Source organism: Eucyclogobius newberryi, unplaced genomic scaffold, assembly GCF_026437365.1.
Source record: "Eucyclogobius newberryi isolate DKJ021-1_F unplaced genomic scaffold, fEucNew1.0.hap1 SCAF_16, whole genome shotgun sequence".
Lineage (NCBI taxonomy): Eukaryota > Metazoa > Chordata > Actinopteri > Gobiiformes > Gobiidae > Eucyclogobius > Eucyclogobius newberryi.
The window spans coordinates 17282050-17304120 of NW_027315790.1; the positions used below are offsets into that span (position 1 = coordinate 17282050).

Consider the following 22071-nt stretch of genomic DNA (forward strand, 5'->3'; position numbering starts at 1 on the left):
GGCAGGCTTGGAGCATCTTAGCAGTAGAATGTTGTGGTCGATGGTGTCCTGCTGCTCTGAAGTCTAATGGAACCAACTGCTGCTCAAGAAGCTCCACAGAATGTACATGTCTGCTGCCATGTGAAAGAACGAGTATGTGAAAATATGATAACAAAAAAGTGCTTTTAGCTTCAACATTCTCTTTATGGATTGAAATGATTTGACAAATGGACTGGCATTCTCATTCCCCATCAAAGCTGTACACAACTATTTGTTTAGTGAATAGCTTTGTCAGATGATGTTGATATTTATTTTTTTTCATAAAATTGTCCATGTTTTTTTGGCTTTTTTCCCCAATCAATTCACATAATTCACATCATGAGGATTAATAGAAGACCTCGTCAAATTGCCATTTGTCAAATGCATACTTCCAATTAGACAGGAATTAGACACTAGTAAGAATGTGATGAGTGTTTTCTAGTGTTGCTAAATTGTTCATTTCCAGCATGCAAATCGGGGGCAGATGAATTAGCCAAGTGGTGCGTGGGGTATGAGAGCCGTGTCACTGGGAGTTGATGCCTTTTGTGGAACATAAGTCCCATTTATCCTAAATTAGGACGGGCGCGGCACTGGTTGCCTTTGATGTTCCTGTCGGCGGGGCATGGCATAGGGGCGGGTGGGGAGGGGGCCTGAGCCAAATCGCTGCCGCACAAACAGATGTTCCAGGCTGAAGCTTTGAGGCGCTGATGAAACGTTACCACACTGAGAAGCTCCACGTCCCACTGTCACTGGGCCTGACAGGAGACAAGGGCAGAGAGCCGCAGTCTCCAAGTACAAGATTTGCATTTGACTTTGACGACCGTGTCTTTGATAAACATCGAGGGCGTTTCATGCACACAACGCAAAACCCAGTAACTTGTCTTGTTCCTTGCTCCGTTTTCTCTGCATAGTGCCCAGTGTAAAGTTCTCCAGTCTGCTTCTTTACTCTGCTTTGTCACCGCATTTTCATCTAGCATCATCGCCCGCTTGTTGTTTGGAGACGTGTACTGTAGCTTCCGTAAGTCACCTGAGACTTTGTGGGTTTGGCGACACTTGCAAGTGTGTTTACTTCCCCAAATACAACATGGGAACATGCACAATGCTGTATTCACCCCCCGACACATTAAGCTATTAAGTGGGTACTTTATTTGTGATGAAAAGCTGGTTTAGGATGAACAACTGAACATAAACTGAAGCTGAGCACAGGCAATGCAATGTGTGGATAAAATATATATTTAGACCTGTACGCCAACAGGTTCTGTACCGGCACAATAGATTGTAGATTGCTGTTGTTGTTGTTGTTGTTGTTGTTGTTGTTGTTGTTGTTGATTTGGAGACGTGTACAATCAGATTAGAATATCAAGTATATTTTCTAGAATTAAAACTATCAAAACTTAAGTATTGGTTTGATACTTGAACCTCAGACATTAGGCTCATCCCTGATGTATTAGTAAAACATTGTGTCTTAATATCAAAAAGAATGACATACTCACTTTGTCAGTATTGCCCCTCTAGTTGCACAGAACAATAAAGGTTATGAAAATGTTGTTCTTGGTCCATATTCTATGCAGCCTGCCAGTCACATTGTCCAGACCAAAACAATGGGATTTTCCTTGTTGATAAAGGTTAAATTAAAAAAGTATATTGATTTGGCTGATTCCAGATGGCCGTCATAACCAGATTACTTTTTGGATAATTAGATAGTTATGTACAAAGAGTAGAAAACAGTGAAATAACATGTGATTGTCCATGTTTTACAGGAGTACGATGACGGCTATGGAACATCTTATGACGAACAAGGATATGAATCATACGACAACAACTACAGTGATCAAGGACAGAAGTAAGTGCCATTACATTATGCGATACTTTACACTAACTCTTTTGTATTTTAATTTGATTTTAATTGCACAGAAAAAAGAAACGTATCCAAATTTTGAATGCTTATTTGTAAATGAGGCTTTGTTTTTGTTTGTTTTTTATGCATGCATGCTACCTCTATTTTTGATGAGCATTTACAATAACATTATTCATGGCCCCAGAATGTTTATTCATGATTATGATGATTTCTTTCCCTTTTCTTGTTGATAAGTGTGGGCGTTTTGACTTGAGTAAGTTTGCAGGAGCACGAGTTCAGATGGAGGTTGTGAAGTCGTTTGGTGAAGGAACATCTGGGTTATGTTGCATGAGCCGTTAACACTCATTAATGCTAATTTTCAGCACTGTTTCAAACTCTAAAGAACACTTCCTTCTAATGAAATAATTCCTCATCAAGTGTGAAATGTTTTAATTGACCTTTGAAATATCCAAAAAATGAATCTGAGATAACCCTTTGCAGAAAAAGGTTGTTAATCAATTTTAATAAAAGGTTTAGTTTTTGGAATATTTATTGGAATTTGTTCCACAATCCCTCACATTCATTAACAGAGACATAGGGGCTGAATGTATTGGCCCAGACCCAAAATGTGTTGAACCGTTTTGCTTGATCTGTGAATTTTCTAACCAATCTGCCAACATAAACACTCTCTGGCCTAATGTGTTTTAATTGTATATTTGTCATTTAACAAAAATCAGTGATCACTATTCAGTTGTGTTATTTTCTTGCTTTGTATTCTTCTGTTATGTTTTATGCATCACATACAGTTTTTGCATGCTTTTCTATTCTGCAATCACAAGGTGTGGGAGAAAGTTGTAGGCGGTGAATAAATCATAAAGATATCTTTAAAAATGGACAGCAGCAAAGATCTACTCGCAATCTCACATCCAAATGCAATGGCCTTTGCTTCCTGTAAACATGTCACAAAACTCGACTGTGGTGTGGGCATTATGTAGGCCTTTAGACAGTCTTTTCAAAATGCTGGATGTCTATTTAGTAAGAAGCCAATCAAACTGCTCCTTCATTAAAAACAGCTAGCTCAAAAGCACACAAGATCCAAAGCTAGACTGTAGTGAGGGGATTTGATTTAACCTCAATAATGCATGAATCCTGGTTTGTACTGTATATTTTGACAAGCAAAATCACTGACCAATCATCCTCCTAACCAATAATCTTCACTATTTCCCTTTTCTATCCATCCTAATACATTTCCAGAGCATTTTATGTGCACACATTCAAAACATTGCAAATTAGCAATGCAAATTCGCCTCTGGCCAGATGGCCTACGCACATGGCATCAGTTACTATTTTACATGTGGCAATACTCTCTGTTCTGTCCCTTTTAAATACACTACCAATAATAAAAACATACAGCCATATACTTTTGACTCTTTTCACGAACAAAGCGTGTGTGTGTGCGTGTGCGTGTGCGCGTGCGCGTGTGCGTGAGAGATACTGTAACTGCAGTGATGGATGAGGCCTGGCTGACATGCATCCTGCCAAAGGAAAACATGGCCCACCAAGATGACAAAAGCCGACCTTATTCCCACTGCAATTCCGTTTTAAACACTGCTACATTCTCTCCTTTTGTGAAGTGGCATGGACAGGCATGCATAAACGCAGCTCGTTGTGCGGCAGATGAAATACAGTGGGACAAACCGGAGCAAAAGCCTTTTGACCTTGTGTGGCTTGGAGAGCGCGATAGCTCCCTGGATGTAAGGAAATCAATATTCTGCATTTAGCCGCGCAGGAGTCTCTGGTCAATGGAACAACACCGCACAGGCTTGCTGTTTTTGCATTGACACAAAAAAGCCATTGACCCAATAGCACCTTTAGCTACATCAGCTGAAAGGTCAACCAAACATTGTAACTTAAAAAGCTGGTATTACGTTGGGAAAAAGAGATTGACGGTTATACTTGTCTTTAGCTATGCCTCGGGCTTACACAATTGTTCAAACTAGTGGGAATCCTCCAGTCATAAACCACTGAAAAATCTGATCTACATCTCACGAGGATTCTACAGTGAGACTTTACTCTGTTTCATGGATTATGTCATGTATCGATCATAGATTGCTGGGGAAAAAGGCATAAGGCTGTTGGCTAAAAATGCGTCTCATGCCTATCATTATAAGGCAAGATAATTTCCCAGCAACACACCACATACACAATAATTACTGTATTTGTCTATTTGAGAGAGAGATTTTCAGAATATGACAACAACTTAACAACACAACAGTACAAGATTTATTTTATTTTTAATTTTTTTTTCTGTCTGTAAATTTGAATGTCGGTGCAGTTCTTGATTGTCTGCGATGGCCTTTTTCCCTGCTACCAGAAATATACTCCAAAGATATCCATTTATTGTTCCCATAGCAGGAGTTTTGAGGCCCAAATAGATGGTTCCGAATTTAACTGGAATGATACTTGTGAATTGTGGTCCTCCATGATGTACAAATAGTTTCCCATTTTTCGTCAGTTAAAACAAAATGACCCTCTCTTTCCCATTTATTTTTTATATATTTAAAGTGGCTGGTCCAGATTATTTATCCATTTATATAATATAGATTTTATTCCCCTTGAATTTAGATGCCTTAATAAAGATTTCAGTAGGTTATAATGGTCTCTGCTTTCTTGGTTACTATGACTCTATAAACGTCCTCTTTCTCCAAACCAAAGTATTTCTTCAACATCCCAAAGCTTTGCTGCAGGTAATACTAGGGTTGCAGCTACTGATTATTTTGGTAATCTATTGATTATTTTCTTATTAATTAAGTAATCGGTTACAATCGGTTAAATCTGTTATTATTTTTTATAAAAAAAAAATTCAAATACACTTTATAGTTCATAGTAATAAACAAATAACATAACTCACCAGTGTGACTGGGAAACATAGTTTTGTTGTGTGAAAGAACACTGAGGGCCGCGAGTATGAAACAGAAAGAAAGACGGGACGAAGACACGGAGGCTAAAGATAACAGCACACGAAGCTAATGCTGCAAAATGTCTGCAGAGTTACAGCTCAAACACCGTGTTATTTCACTCAACTAAACTCTGCTTTCCAGTCTGTTTATTTGTCTGTGTGAAACAAAAGCGGCATAAGTTGTTCAGTGCACTCTGCGCACCACAGATTCACATGTTTTTAATTAAAACAATTTTCATGTTACCCCCGTGTTACTGTAGGTTCTCTCCGGGTTCTCCGGCTCCTCCCACCGTTCAAAGACATGCATGTGTTAGGTCAAATTGGTAACTCTAAATTGGCCCTAGTGAATGAAGGTGAGAATGAAATGAGAGTGACTGGTTATCTGTGTGTCTATGTCTATGTCTCTGTGTTGGTCCTGCGACGAGTTGACCACTCGTCGCCTAAGGCCCAAAGTCACTGGGACAGGCTCCAGTCACCCGCGACCCCTAACGGAAAAAAGCTGTAGAAAATGAATGAATGAATTTCATTAAACAAATCATCGAGGCAATAAAATAAAAATTAAAGCTTTTTTGTTATCAAATTACAAAATTGTCTTGATTAATCGTTGCAGCCATAGTAATATCTATCTGTTGTCATGGATTTGCACTTCCACCAGACAGAGACTTAAGGCGAGGTGGGTCAAGTGTGTTAACCAAGGACACAGCAAAGTATGCAAATCTCAGCGATGGGATCAAACCGCCAATCTAGAACTGGCCAGCAAATGCTCAGCTGCTGGCAACAAGTTGCGTAAATATAAATTGTCATTTAAAACATTTAAAACACATAAACATACAAGTCACCAGATAAACAGTTGGCCCTGAGCTTTAAAGTAGCAGAGTTGTTTTGTGTGTGGCCAATGATTTATTTTTATCTTCGTCACACTCATCTAAAAGTATGTCACCGTCTCATCTTATTTTTACATCACACCCCCACACCCCAGTCAAGCCTCGCGTCCCTACAACTATGTCAGATTCTTTCTTACTTCTCGCGGCTATTTGTTTGCAACTTGTATCATGATGAAGGCACTTGGGTAAAGGTAGGGAGCGTTGAGAGGCAGAAGAGAAATGGAGTCCGTGATGGAAGGGCTGGCGGGGGGGCCGCTCAAAGAGATTTTCATGTGTGTTATCTGGCAGGAGACGGAGCAGCTAATAGGGCCCAGACTTCCAAGAGAGTGCGCCTCCAGAGACAGCTGATTCACTTACTGCCTGTGTGCCATGCGTCTCGTGGCCTGGTTTTGCTTGAAAAGTGACTGTTTGTACACGGTGTTGGCGGCCTGTGGTTACACGCAGGCTGGATTGATGCAAGGCAGTGTATGGTATGTTACGTGGAAATCATTTGTTTGATGTAGTGTCTCCAGTGATTTGCAGATGTCATGGGATTTCCACATTGCCTGCTCCGGGCCAGGTGCAGCACATGGTCACAGATGTGGTAAAGGTTACATCACAAGCATTAAAGTATATTTAATGAATTACAGTTTTGCATTGACCTGTATTTTTCAAAGATTTGTCTCGCAGGAAACTGCAATTGTCTGTATTATGAAGTTTCACCTCACGGTTGCAGAATCCGATATTTCATGATTTTTTATTAAATGTTCAGATATTTTCAACCTCTTTCCAACCCCAAAAAGTTATTTTCACTTTGCAAAATCAATTTAGCTCAAAAAAGACTAAAGCACCTCAAGCAAATGCATCAGTAAACATTGACAAATCAATTCTCAAATATAGCAAGCATAAGTCTCAGGCAAACTACGCTCTACTTCACTGCTTTTCTTACTCTGTTTTGCGTCTTCTCTCACTGTAATATGGTCAGAACTAATGGGAAAGTGTAGTGGTTTGCAATCTCACCTCACACCTCTAACTTTATGTAGGAATATGTAGGGCCCTTTTGCATTGCTGTCCACTTTTCCCACCCTTAAAACCACCCCAGTCTGCTTCAGGAAGGATTACAACATGCAGATACATTTACCGAATGTAGGAGGGAGCAGAGAAGGCTTTTAAATGACTGAGAATTTAGCTGGCTGTGAAAGCAATAAATAGAAGTGATGGGAAATATTGCGAGACATTGCAGGTGAATACCTAAACGCAAGAAAAACATTTGTCATGTAATGTTTTCATATAACAGCCATTTTATGTGTAATAATTGCCAAAATGTCACCTGTTTTGGACATTCAAATTGGAAAAAATGATAGAGCCAGGTTTAAATTTCTTGCAAATCTTTTTGACAAATTAAAGGAATAATAGAGGATTTTTGAGCGCAATCTGAGTCTCATTTCCTTGTGGCGTGGACAGCTAATTAGTTCTCCCACATGTCAATCATTCCCTGCGTCCTACTGCACACCTGCAGCCTCGTTTTGGCTCGTTCCCAGGATAGCAGCAGCTGTATTCGAGCTGGCTCAAAAGAGACGGAAATCTGCGTAGACGAGAGATGCGATGCGATCCGTCGCGCTAATAAACAAACGCACGTGTAGCAGCGAGGCTGTTGCGTGCTCACACACAAGGTTTGACGGCCTCTTGGAAACAACAGGAGGGTGGGGGGTGAGTGTGCGCGTTTTAAAAAAGGGACAGTCGCTTGAGTTCTCAAATCGGTAAAAATCCTCGTATTATTCCTTATTATTCCAGATAAATATCTTATTCAGTATTTTAATAAACTATAATTGACTGAATTGGTGTAAAAATATGAGGTTAAAACTGTTATAATGTGATGCAATTAGATTAAATGAAATAATTAGATATATTTTTGAGCAGGTTGGCTAATGAAATTAAAGGTTATTTGTTGAGAGGGCAGACTGATAAAAAGGGTTAGTTATAGTATAATGTGTTGGCCTGTAGTGTATTCCCTTCATTTCAGCATTGTGAATTAGAAACAATCATCTCATTCTCTGACATTAATTCTTCATGCACATGTTCTTTATGCACATTCTAGAGCCGTAGCAGCCACCTTCCCCTTCCTTCGTTCATTGGCTTGTATCCGTGTGATGGACACAGGCGCATTATTTGTGCCCAGGGCCTGAGTAAACCCACTGGTCTCCTGCTGCCACACACACCTCCAGGCAGTGGGTGCGGCACCGACCCGCCACTCTCCTAACAATGTCTGTGGAAGCCTAAGGATCTCTCTGCCACAAGCGTCGGCCTTGGCAGTGGCAGAGTTCCACTCGCCGGAGGATAACAAGCTGAACAATTTACACTCTCTCTGTCACGGTGGCATTACCCCAGTGGCTAAAGCTCCAAACAGGCCCAGCCATTTGTGCAGAGACGCTAACAGTCCCTGTAGCACTGTAAGGCTACATTAAGAAGGGCTCCTCTCATTTATCTTAACTGATATGGGAGGCTATGAATAGTGAACACATGGCTAATGAGGTATCAGTGACTTTGCCTTTAAAAGAAAGCACCACTTCCTGACAATCAATAATGCTGACAGGAGGAGACAGTAAATGGGTGGAAACAGCTGGGGCTTTATTTGAAATACATAATCATTTTAGTCATTTATCAATCAACTTTAGAGGTACTTAACATTAAGCATTAGGGTAATTGAAAAAAATAAAAAGCAATTTGTCCTCAAGTTTTAATTACAGTTTAAAATGCTGTTGAAAAGAAAACTTGCCATCTTGCATCAGATTACCAAAGACAAAGCACTCTGAATTTACTAATGTTTTGTTGATTTATTGCGACTTTTACACTTTCTGTTCTATGATGATGCCAAGCTGTTGGTTAGTTGAAGCATTTATTATGAAATTATGTCAACAATTTCACTGAAGCATACAAAAATATCCAAATGCAACGTCATGGCAGTAAATTGACCTGTGCTGAATTAATATAACACAATCAAGACGTCAATTTATTGTCAAAACATTAACCAATTGCACTTTACTTTGATGCACTAGTGTTTGTATTGCATCAAAGTGGAAATATCAGTGGAATGTCTGTTTCCATATTATTATTTCATTATTACCAAACCATCTTCCCTGGGTTTAAATTAGAATGACTCATATTGCCATGAAATTACACGTCTACCACCAAGTTATTATTTAACTGTAAATAAAAGTGCTATCACATTAAACTAAACCATCAATTATAGATTTTGTTCTGTTTTGAACCGCTCACATCATGCAATCGCAATCATTACAACTGCCTATAACTGATTCAATGCTTTAAACAGCACATTACTGTCATGATCACCGAGAGCACTGACAAATATGAGCTGACAACCTGTGTAACTGCTCTGTCCACACTGTCAGAAGAAACAGCAAGGAATGACTATTTCGGACTTAATTAAAGAAGAGAGGTAAAAAAGGCACCTTTCGCCCAAAGACACGAGGCGGAAGCTGTTTTCGATGCCGTCGAGACATTTGTTCAAACGTTCGCAGAGCTGACGCCCGGGGGAACATCAGCGAGCGTTACCTCGACATGACAGCCGTGGCAGAGGAGCGTGTTTGTACATCGCAGGGCACCGAGCACCTATCATCTGCTTCCAGGAGTTAGCAAGCATTAGCATCTCAGGAGACTCATCAGGGAAGAACTGCTCAAAAGGCTAAGGTCAAAGAGGCTGCGGGCGACAAGGCGTTTGAGTGTTTGTTTAATTTAGGATCAAGGCAATGCAACAGATTATTTGTGTGGTTGAAGGTAATAGCTGCAACATGTGCTCTAATATTGATTTGGAATTACAATGTAAACTTGACTGAAACTGAGGACACATCGTTTGGCTTCATATCTGAAATGACACGTTATCCATTTTAGTACATTTTTGCAATACATTCTCACAGGTTTGGAGTTTAAACTTGGCACAACTTGGACGTAAATGTATTGCTAAACTTTTTTTTTTTTACACAGATCAATATTAGTCTGGTCATGACTTCATCTCCCAGAGTGTAGATGGGCGGGATTGACAGGGGGATTAGCCCACGGTCCATCCATATCAAAACATATTATCTGCGAGGAAGTTGTGTGTTTATGAGTAAAGCATTAAACTGTTGATCGGAAGTTAGAGAAGTTCAGTTTTGTTCTCAAATGATAGATGACCAATGGGTTCCTCTGTTTCACATGTGCCACGGACAGAAATGAGTCTGATTGCACGGTTGTGTTTGAGTTTGGCTGGAGGCACGACAGGGAGTGGTCTCCAGATCTTAATAAAGTAGAAGTGTGTATTGTGGGTCCAAGGCATTGACAGTCTAGCATTTATTGATTTATTTGTGTTAATAACAGACAAAAATAACACACAATATCAACTAAAATAGTTCATGATGCGATAAAGCGATTTTAGAAAGGATAGTCACCGTATTTGGACACATTTAGTCCAGATTATTGAACAAGTGCTGCGTAACGTTGCTGTACATGTGTACGCACTACTAACAAGGTCATGTCGATGTTGGCCTCAGCAGCTCTCGGACGCCATCAAAGCTGTGTTTGTGAGCTGACGCCAGGGAGACTAGCAGCTGACACCTCACAGATTCACTCACTCACAGTAGCACTGGCTGACAATGTGCACATCCCACTGGCCCCGAGCAGCAGGGACAGTGCACCACCAGTGTTTAAAGGGCACATGCATCCCCCAGGATCAGACCCAGGTTCATGTTCCACAGACACCAAAGATGGACATTCAAATCTAATGCCATTTATCATTTAATAGCAGTTGCAAACAATGAGCTTTGTGGATTGAATTAAACCGTAAAATGTTAGTTTTCTTCAGAAATACCATATGATCATCATGTTTTTGGACATAACACATTTGAAAAGGTTATTTTTCTGCCCAGAGTTGGCTTGTGTTTCATACTTGACAGTTTCACTCATCGCAATCGTGTCCGCTGGAACGCCAAAAAAGGCATTTGGAAATTTAGATTATCAGAAGATCAAATGAACCTCATTGGACTAATATACGCTTGAAACTTTCATTTTGGGTTAAATATTCAAAGCTGGGAATGCAATGTTGGCAAAGTAGTTATGGGATAGCAGAAAGTAAAAAATGTAAGGTAGGAACTTTATGTGGAAAAGCACCCTTAATGGGGAGAACATGCAAACTCCACAAAAGCAATGGACAAGCATAAAAGGGTTGAAAAACAATAACTTGTGATGGACATAAACCCGCAATGAAACTATTACACCAGCAGATTTTTTTTTTTTTTTTGCATTCTAGATAATTGAATTATATATCACGTCCAGCTTTACAAATGTGTGAGTGAAGTCCTTGAAAATGTATTGGCACAAACATATAGACTTTGAGAACAATTCCGAATGTAAAAACCCTTCTCCGAGCAGTCTGACGACTTCCACACAGATACAAAGCAACTCGCTGAGTCTTCCTTCAATTTCAGAACTCTAATCACGGCCTTTTTCCCTTGGAGGAAGATTTCATGTAATTTCAAATAAATCTAAAACGGTCTGAAATGGCCGTCTTGGTCAGAAGATGATTCATTTGTGAAGTCAAATGTATGCCGCGGGACATTTTGTCCCTCTTTGTGACTCTTCAGCAGGGGGCCCGCCTTACAGATAGCGCTGCAATCAGCCGCTGCATTGAGCAATCATCAGTCTATCAGGATTCCATTTGGAGTTATGGGAGCTTCCTTGCATTCACTCTCACAAATGACTTGTAACGCTTTCTCTTTTTAAATGTTTTTATAGTATTGTCTGTAGAAATCACCACTGAGCTGGAAAAATGAGTCCTTTCAGCAGTGTGTTTTTCTAGTACTTTGTTTGGAGTGTAAGTATACAAAGGTAGGGGCTGTTATAAGTGGCGGAGCAGTCGTTATATGTATTTACTGTACAGCTGGCCCACGTAATAGAGGAATTGTACTGGCTTACAGAAGAAAAAAGACAATTTAGTTAAGTTTATCATAGACGTGCTGTTGGTTAGAAAAACGATACTTGCCCGGTGAATGACTGTAATGTGAAGTCCTGCTTTTATCCGGCATTTTGCAAGCACTAGACATTGAATAGCTGGACTTCTGTTTGGTTCCAGTCATGTCTGTTTAGTAATGTATTTTCTGCCGCTTTGTATCTTGAGGACTGAGAACTTTTACATCCCTCCGCGTATTTCTCTGATGACCAGTGCTAAAGACGTACCGAAAATGGTACACTTGAAGCAATGACAAGCACACCAAACATGTCCTTGAGGGTTTGCGGTGCAGCACTATCCTCTTTTTCATCCCTGCCTGAAACACGAGAGCAACCCCTGCACTGTGATTAGATGTTCGCACATGTCCTGAGGGTGGTCGGAAATCTCTCACTAAGAACCGGTTTCATTCCACAGAAAATTGGTTGCAACCTTGGTAAGGCATCATTGCGAGATTACCCCTGCATCCTCCGGTATTGTCCTCCCGGATCTCACAAATTTATCACAGAGGAACGGAAGACTAATGGCGGCGTAAGAAAACAAAGTCCACCGGGGCAGCGCACTACATCATTCAGATTTAACGCGGCCATCTGTTTCGCGCGGCCACAAACAGCCACCTGAGTGTTTAGACGCCAGCGCTCGCCGAGATGACAGATGAATCGCAGAGGTCGGTGCGCTACCTGTGCCGATTTCCCCGGCATTAGCACTGATCAGCCGCTCGCTACAGCGATAATGGGCCCTTAAAAGGATAAACTAATGGGGCAAAAATAATAAGGCGTTGAGATGACAGCGTTTCAGAGGTCAGACGAAGAAGCAAGCGTGCAATTGTGAAGGGGAAATGTAGCGGCTCATTTTGGGTCATTACGTTCATATGCGTTATTTAAAGACGTATTTTTAAAGATATTAGAATGCTATCAAACTTACAGAACAATTTTTTATTTTTAGATTATTTTCTATTTATTTTAGTTTTACCAGGCAAAACATTCACGACAAATTCTTGCTTACATTGTTGTTCTGTAGTGTGATATATAGTGTGAAAGACAATATTGCACACCACTTCTCCACCACACCACAATCTCGTCTAGTACTTGGATGGGAGAAAATATCTGGTGTTTTAGAGCTTTCCGCTGTTGTGTCCATGAGCAGGACACTTCTATGCTGGTGTCTGAATGAGAATGGGTTTGTGAGAATGATATGGGACAACGGATGGACAGATTTATATCGTGTACGTTTATCGACCTGCACTGTCTGGCACTGACAAAAACCGTGTAATGATTTATTCCATTTGTAGATTTAGCTTCAATTATAAGTAGTGTCAGGCCTAAATATGTGAAGACAGGTCTCTAGCTAGCCTAACATGTCATTTGAAGGCAGGACTAAGCGTGTTGCATTTAGAGCTAAAACAAAAAGTAAAAAACTATTGATTCAGTTACAGATATTTTTAGATATTAATGTACAAAACAATCTTATAACAAGGAGAAAAGGTGACTCTGCTTGACTGCTGTGTGTATACCATCAATATTGTGTCCGCGCTATAGTTTCTGGTGAGATGTTCTCGCTCTTGAAATTGGCCTATTGCCGAAACTATCCTAAATTGTCATACACCTTAAATCTGACAACTCTATTCTTGGATTTTCTGACATGTGGCCCCCTGCCAACCCACTGATAAAAGACACAGACATTCACTAATAGGTGTTGCATTGCCCGTCTCTCCACTGCGCACCTCCAGCAGATGTGTTTTCTTTGCTCCGCTCGTGCTCGGCTCAAGTTCCGGGAGACACAAAGCAGCGGACACCTTCCCGCTAGTGAATGTCAAATCAAAAGCTGACCCATTTAGAAAGTTGCTTCTCACCTATGATGGGCCAGCAGCAGCTCCCTCAGCCCATGTTTCCAGCTGTGCACTTTGGCCAAGATCAATGATGCTAAATGCAGAGAGATGTGAGCGCTCTATAGCGGTTCTCCAGCTCTGTTTCATGTAGAGCGGGTGAAGGGTCTATGAGGCCTGTCGCAATTTGTTCAACACCATTTGGTCCTTTTAATGATGGATGGGAAGTGGATTGATGTGCTGCACGGGAACACACATGAAAGCACATAATACTAACTAAAATAATCATTAAAAAAAGAAAAATTCTGTCCAAATTTGTGTTCAGGGAAATAAAATGATGGTCATTTTTCATTTGACTGGAGGATTTCTTTGTCAAGGCCGATCACAGTAACTGTGATCGGCCTTGAAAACTGTTTTCAGAGTTCAAACCAATTACAGAAACATATAATAGATACTCTTAAGCGCTATAGATTTACTGTCAGCGCACATTTCTTGTTTGCTCTAAATGTAGAGAAAGCTGTACAGAAAAAGCTTGTCCTAAATGTAGCTTTCAATTATTAAGAGCTACGGGTCTACTGAGGAAATGTGCTCTTTCAGGCTACATTTATGGCTGCGTATGGAAAATATTCTAGATTGGCACCTTACATCGTTATCCTCTCTGTTCTCTTCTTCTCTTAGGCACGTTTTTCTTCCTCAAACTTTATCCAAACTGCAATGAAAGCGGACATGAACGGACTTTCAAAATAAACAAATACTCTTGAAAGGATATAAGATAAGATAAGATATGCCTTTAATGTCCACACATGGGGAAATTCTGGTGTTACAACGCAGTAGATATGATTCATCTCTAGGGGTTATTCCTCATGAAATGTAAATAAAATTAAAAAAGCCAGTAGTATTTTTTTCCCAATAATAAAACCATTCATTGTGATCGGCCAAGCAAAAATAAAGGCGCACGTTAGAAGAAATATGGTACGCAGAAGCACACATTTTAAACTAAAAGAAGTCAAATTTTATTATTAATTAGTCTTGAATTGTAGATTGCTGAATGTGCAGCTGCCGCCCTGAATTCACCCACAGCCCAGATAAACTTCCATCTTTGACCTTCAGCTCTCAACGTAAATGAGAAGACGAGGGAAGTGAAGTTGTGTAGCCATATTGCCAAAACGTCACCTCCCAAATTAGACGCACCTAACGGCTTTTGTTGCACTCTCGTCTGCTTTGTGCGAGACCACTCTGAGCTCTGAGTAGCAGCTTCCCATTACCGCTTTAGACGAGTTTAGACGATCCTTGCTCTTGCACGGCCCCAAACGTCTCTCATAAATTAGAGGGGAAAAAGACGCCGGCGGGCTACAACCTGTAAACAAGCTCATGCAACAGCGTTAGCGACGGCACCTCGCTCCTGGTTATTCAGAGGCCGTTTGTTTGCGAGGCATGACAGGACGAAGGCGTAGTATCCAAACACCGCCGCGCTCCTCAACAATATGTCAGCCAGCACCTGTGAATTGCTGCAAATTGATTTTCCAACGTTCCTACAAATTGTTGGTTTCTGGGGCGACCACGGCGGGAGACTGTGTCGTGTTTTGAGGCCGGTGTGAAACGTAATTATTTAGCGCGCTGTCAGGGCTCCAGCCAGCGTGTACGTCGGCGAGGAGCGCGTTTTTTTTTTTTTTTTTTTTCGGCCGCCACGTTGGGATCGTTGCAGCGGTGTCAAGGCTCTTCCACCGACATGACAACCAACCTATATTTCATGACGCATGCACCGTACAGACCTGATTGCTGCAGGATGTACAGCAGCAGAGCCGCTTGAAGCGATGCCATTAGCAACGTGTTTTCCCCGGTATTGTTTAGAGCGGAATTATTGACAGTGTAGAATTTGTGATAAGCCCGATTTAAGGCGCGAGGCTGTTTAGGGAGCTGTCACTTGTCTCATTGAGTTTCCACAGCGCTTTCCGAGTGATTTGCAACGTTTCTGCCCAATTTGCTATGTTTTCTTGTTCCTTTTTTTTTTTCGTATCTGCCCCTGCGCTATGCCTCGCTGAATTGTGTGAATCAAAGTGTTCTTTCACCATTTGAGTTGAAACATGTTACTATTATACAAAGGTTTCTTTGCCAAAATCAAGAAATTGCTTCTTGATATAAAGAAAAAATGATTTATTTATTTTTTAGGTTAGCATTGGTAAAAAAATATATATTTATCTTCTGTAAATATGGCTTAAAATTGACTTTTGATGACACAAACAGGAAAGTGTAACATTTGAATTTATGTTTCTTAAGCAGATTTCTGTTCATAAACACATTCAATTGAAGCTTTGCACACATTTCTATATAAGGTTTAAGGTGTGATAAATACACAAAATAAAGATAAGAAATGCATTGCTCTAACGGTGGCAAAATGTATTTGATATGGCAGCTCGTATTACACAATAACATGCAGATAGTATTAAGTTTGCTTACCAAACAAAATGGTACGTAGAATTGATTTATTTAATTATGTCTATGTTCGACAAAACTTTTTAAACTGTCCTCTTAACGATACATGATTCCTTATAGCGTGTTTAGGGTTGCCGGCGTTTGCCCTTAGCACCAGGGACGTTGTGATGTGTTGTGTCGGGCCGCTCTAATCGCGGCGCTCGCTCCAGAGAGGGCGCTGACGTGTGAGTGACCGGCATGCGGGGAGGACACAGCTGTGATGGCTCCTGTCGGCTCAGTGGCAGCCTTATGATGAATTGCTTCTCTTGAATGATAGCGCTGTTACTGAATGATAGCGACGGCGGATTGTTCTGTCAGCATGCACCTCACCGGGCCACAAATAAATAAATATAGGAGAGCGTTGGGGAAATGAAGCGCCCTGCAACCTGCCTCCCTGACTTTTTATTTTTCATTAAAGCTGCCATCTCTCATAGATCTCCATATGCAGCGGTATGGACCAGAGGGCCCGGGCAGAGTGGTGCAACTGAAAATTGCCTTGTAGAAATCGCCAATGTGGGTCCAACTTTTGACTGATTGAGAGATGTTACTTGTGCATTTATATTCAGAAATTTGTCTTAAAGCGGGCTAGCAAAGAAAGTAGGCACACGACGCTCACTCGCACGGCGCTCACTCGCAGGGTGATCTTAGTGCCGTAGAACTTTTCACTGCCGTGTAGTACCGTGAACATTTGTTAAGTACTTTTCGCGAGCGCCGTCCCACCGCCCTCCTTCAACCTCAGCCCAGCGAGAACCCTGGTATGCATATATTGTCTTTGTAATGGTTGCACTTTTGACCTGTCCTTCTATTCAGTGCGGCACCAAATCTTAAAGGACACATTGTATTGTTATTGGCCTGAAACACGCTCTTGAATACTTTGGTTTTGTCATCTCTTATTTTAGATCTTAATATAATGTATCCACTAAAAGCACACGTTTCTTCTTCTGTGAGGCGATCCCTCATCAGGAATTGGGTTAGCACTCCATCAACTCCAGTAGTCAGTGTTGGGAAATAAACAAAAGCCAGCTTGCCCAGATATCAGCATGTACACACACAGATGTGCTTCCTACTCGCACTCTGCTGCTTAAGGACGTTGATGTTGTTCAGGAGTACACGCATTTTGTACACAGTGCATATCCTCCAATCATATGCATAATTACGCACGGCACGCCACCGTGAAGTGCGATTATAAAGATAATGCTGAAGAGGATTCTATGCTTTTTGTAATAATTAATTAATTAATTAACCGTGCATTTAAGCATTTAATTATGGCACACGGAAACCTCCATAGAGTTTTTCACATTCAGACGTTTGCTTAAAGATATATGCACCATTGTGCTATAGTAACTCCACCAGGGACCCATAAGGGATCAATAGCTTACTTTTCCCAGTTTTAGTCCACGCCTGTGTGAATAATACCATATGTTTTAAAACTATATATATCGTTAAATTGTTTTTCTTCTCTTGACTAATACTGAGGAAATTGTTTTGTGGAAGCAGCAACTTTTGATTGATTGAAAGCTTGTCTTGTTTATGTCTTGCTGTCATTTTTTATATTTTTTCTGAAACTACATCAATTAGATTTAATAGAGCAAGCATAAACATGGCTTTGATGTTCTGCAGCAATATTGAAAGATGCATCATTTCTTATTTCCTGCAATTGCCGTATCATTTTCTTCTTCATTGACGTCGTGATTCATTATATTTTCCTTTTGTGTTCACAGCTCAGAAGACTACTACGAGTACGGCCACAGCGGGGAGTCATACGAGTCATACGGTGAGTGCCCATCCCCCAATAATAAGCAACGGAGTCACTCAATAGAAGCATCAATTTATCTGGATCATTTCCTCTCATTTATTTAGCATATTAGAAGGTACTGCACATACTTAAAAGAATGCTTATTAGTTCTTACAGTAAACATACTAGAATTAAAAGAAATGTTATGGAACTATTCTGGACATGTAATATTGTGTCAAATGCATTAGGAGATACACCAAAATTATATAACGCTGCAGAATCGTATTAAAGGTGTAATGGTAAAGGCTGTCTTTCTCTGTCTTAATTTTGTCCCGTACACTGAGGGAACTATATTATGATAGATCAATGCGCTTAGACACAGGGAAACATGCAGCTCTCCTGGGGACGAGTCGCACGCGGCTGCAGGTGAGCGGTAGGTGCGTTTTATGATTGATACGTGGCAGGACTAATCGGCAGTCCACGCCACGAGGAAATAAGACTCAGATTTGGTGCCAAAAAATTGTCCATTACGACTTTAATTGTTCAGCTTTTATGAGCAACAAGAGAGCAGCAATTCTTCAACAGATCTTTTTTTTTTTTTTTTTTTTTTTTTTTTTTTATGATTTGTTAATTTACCCCAGAACAGTACATAGAAATATAAACAGATGTAAGTTTGATCAAGGCTAGTGTGTAATACGCACAACCTTGTATCAGGGTTTTGCTTCAGTTAATGAGAACAAAAGTCTAAAGATACAAATTGAGGCACTGCTCCATTCAAAGTGGGCCAAGGTCACATGTGCTGGATCTCCTGTACAACGCAGTGGAGTGATGATGATGAGGCACGTCACAGCCCATTATAATGAGCAGCCCATTGAAGCTCTCGTGTCGTACAAAAAGACTGAACAACAAAGTGGAATAGAGGTTATGCAGATGACATCATAACATGTGGACATTCAGCAGTGAGTGGCAAAGGTGAGTAATGACATATCCTCCTGTAAGAACTCAAAACAGATCAGATCAGAAGAGCTGCTACCGTCTGATAACAATGCAAAAGTCAATAACCCCGATTAAGTAGTAGAACACCAGATAAACAATAGGAACACTGTAGGCTACACACAGATTTATCACTGATTCAGACTGTGGGATCATTGGCTAATAAGATGTTTCTGTCTGTCTGCCTGTTGAATTTGAAGTGTCCTTTATCTCCCCCTGCTGTTGGCTGTAAAGCTGTTTATCTCTGCACCGTTAGAGCTACAGATTAACTAATTCTATTATACCATATAAAGTTGATTTGAGAGAAACAAAGCTCCACAAACAGAAGTGAAACCGACCAAAAACAGCAAAGAAACACATTTTGTCTGTGGAGTTGCTCATAACTCTGCCACTCACTGCCATTGTGCGTGTCAGGTACGACACAAATAGAGCCTCAAGTCTTTCTGGGGCTCAATAATTAGCCGAAAAATGTTGGGAAATAAATATTGACGAATCCGGAACGCAGAATGTCTCCGGCTTCATTAAAAAGGAATTCAAGACAGCAACTTATAATTAAAAAAACACATGCAGGTGCAAACGAGCCTCGGTGCCAATCCGCCTCTTTTTTACGCCTTATTGATTCGGACGCTTTTGGAATCAGTTCAAAGCTTAGAGAGAAACTTTCTGGAGGAACCTGGCTCCCCTCGGCTGATCATAGCGGCTCAGAGGCTCTAACGTGGAGAGGGTCACGTGGAAAAGGTGGCAGTTCAAAGACACATAAATACAAACACAAGGTTATCTCTCTGACTGTCTTCAAAGTGACTGCCGCTGAGCCCTGACAAGTCTAATTAAAGTCTATCGGCGGCGGCGGCAGCGCGGCGGCCGACCCCAGGAGAGGCTCGGCGCTGGCTCAGGATCAGACAAAAGGTGTCATCGATAGTGCCACTTTCACACCGCCGGCTCGACTGGGGGGGGACCCGGCCCTCTTTTAGCTTAATGCTAATTGTGACCTTTTTTTGTCGGGATCCGTTAAAAGCTCCTTTTCAAGTAGCTATTTGATTGGTTGGTTCAATTATTGGAGATGCATCCTCCAGGTGAAAGGTGGAGGTGTCGGTGCTGCTGTGTTCTGTGGTGAAAGAGCTTTTTGTGGATGTCGATAGTAGACTTCAGCATGTTACAATGGGAGAAGATCAAATTATTGGGTTTGCCTCAGGCCTGAAGTAGCCTTGTAGGGACGGACGATATTGACCCTTAGTCGTAATGGGGTTTTTTGAACATTTTGATGGAAATTTTCAGGAAATGTTATGATAATCCATCAGCAGCGTTTGCGGTTCAAGGTTAACACTAAAAGAAAATTGACTGTACAAAGAAACTCAAAAGTGGAGAAATATCACATAAAACACTGCAAGTTTCTGTTCTTTTTATTTACATTTTTTGCAGCTTTTGTAAATACCGTATATGTATCGTTAGCAAGTCATTTTTCAAGATTTTGCTGCGGTAGAAAAAACAAGACAATTGGCAGAATTTTTTTTAATCTGTAAAAATATAATTCGGACTGGAACCAGCGCCACTGGCATATGCAGCGGGGTCTGGAGTGTAGAATGAGACAAAAGTCTTTTTGGCCCCAAAATGACTTGGGTAGTTATAATATGAGGCTGGCAAGTGGCAATTATGATTTCATAGTTGTCGACAAAATGCTTGATTTGCTACTTTTGTTTTTCTCTAAAACAATAATGGCAATATATTAACTTTTGGATACGGCCCACCTTTGTAGCCCAGAGCTAACAATACTGAAGATGAATGGAGCACTTGAGTCCTATGCAAATGCGTCGACAACAATGCACTTTTGTTACTGTTCAACATAAAAAAAAGTACAATTCACTTAATGCTCTCGCTGCCATCCACTTAACTTTGTAAAAGGGAAACTCATTCTCAACATTTGCATAGAGAACATAGACCTCTGGAGACGTGTTGTAAATAAATGATTTAAGAGCAGTCTGCAATCACACTCCATCTGTTTGTTTTTGTCTCCTCCCTAATCAGGTCAGGACGAGTGGGCAAACAGTCGCGGCAAGGCACCATCGGCACGCAGCAGCAAGGGAGCGTTCAGAGAGCAGCCCTACTCCAGATATTGAACTGTTTATACCAGCGGCACCCAGGCCAACCCAAGTAAAGGATTTTTTATGGACGCTCTCACCTTTTTACAAGTGAACAACTAAACCACTCAGAAACACCCAAACATGAAATAATGGGACTGTGAAAGAACCAAAAGCGGTTTTCCAAAACGGGCTCCCCTCATAGTAGACCACGGCCCCACTGGGTAATGTATAAAGCAGTTAGGTTATCTTTTCCACAGGAGACCAGACACTAAGGCCAAGTGCGCACGTATTTATGAATAGTATCTACAATTTGAGCATTTTTAAAGGGGCGTTTGCTTTGATTTGGCACAAATTCCTCAACATGCCCCATTCCATCCAAAAACATCCTCTTTCGAGTTCACCAGCTCCTAATAATGATTTTGGCTCCCGACTTTTGCCACTTCTACAAGCATATGGCAAACTGATGGGTCCAATCTGACCGAGCCAAACACGTCCACTGACCCTCACATCAGCTCTGCCCCGCTATTCACCATAGAGGGTCCATGGCACTTGTGTGAAGGCTGTGCTGGTGCCACATGTGCTGAGGGATGTGTGTGTGCGTGCGTGTGTGTGTGTGTGTGTGTGCGCGTGTGCGTGTGTGTGTGTGCGCGTGTGCGTGTGTGTGTGTGTCCGACAGCACAACACTTCTCAAGTCCAGATTGCTGAGAAGTGTTATGATCTCCAAGATGGCCAGGTAATCCAGCACACGTTGTAACACTCATATTTTGCAGTAACTGAGACACCAAGATAAGTATTCACGAATCATTACAACATCTAAAAATGCAGTATTAACATAGCTGTGACGCTCCGGGCTTCAGGTGGAGCCGCTGCACGAGTTAACTGCAGTGATTGTCCAAGATGACGCTCTTTATGGACACAGCAGAGTAAGACAGACTTAAAAAATGCCAACATGTAGTACTAATGAACCCCAGCGTAGTATATATATATGTATGTATGTATGTATGTATGTATGTATGTGCGTCCGTGCGTGTGTGTGTGTGTGTGTGTGTGTGTGCGTGTGACTTGGCCTTAGTGCTCTGAAGTTGCTCCCTCAGCTCTGCTAATGTGAAGAATGACATTGTGCGGCTCTTTCACTCTCATCATTAGTGGAAGTCGTCAGCACAATGTTTCTGAACTTTCCTGAGCTGCTCTCTAACCGCGATCACTTTCAGATGTAGTAACTTAGTCCTAGGAAAGTGCAGTACTGTAGATATTTCTTTTCTCTCTGGGGAATAACTACTCATGTCTCCTGTC

The 22071-nt window shown here is 41.1% G+C and overlaps 1 protein-coding gene across 3 annotated transcripts in view; it reads left to right on the top strand.

Annotated features, from left to right (window-relative positions):
* The window catches only part of LOC140361861 (KH domain-containing, RNA-binding, signal transduction-associated protein 3-like), a 133354-nt gene that overhangs the window by 109921 nt on the left and 1362 nt on the right, over positions 1-22071 (top strand). For 2 of the 3 annotated variants that reach the window (XM_072447749.1, XM_072447747.1), the window contains exons 7-9: positions 1779-1861; positions 17694-17746; positions 20723-20944. In XM_072447749.1, coding sequence (XP_072303850.1) covers positions 1779-1861; positions 17694-17746; positions 20723-20814 — 228 coding nt within the window. In that variant the 3' untranslated portion in view covers positions 20815-20944. Of the gene's footprint in view, positions 1-1778; positions 1862-17693; positions 17747-20722; positions 20945-22071 lie in introns of those variants that run through there. The other variant, XM_072447748.1, reaches the window with a different exon arrangement.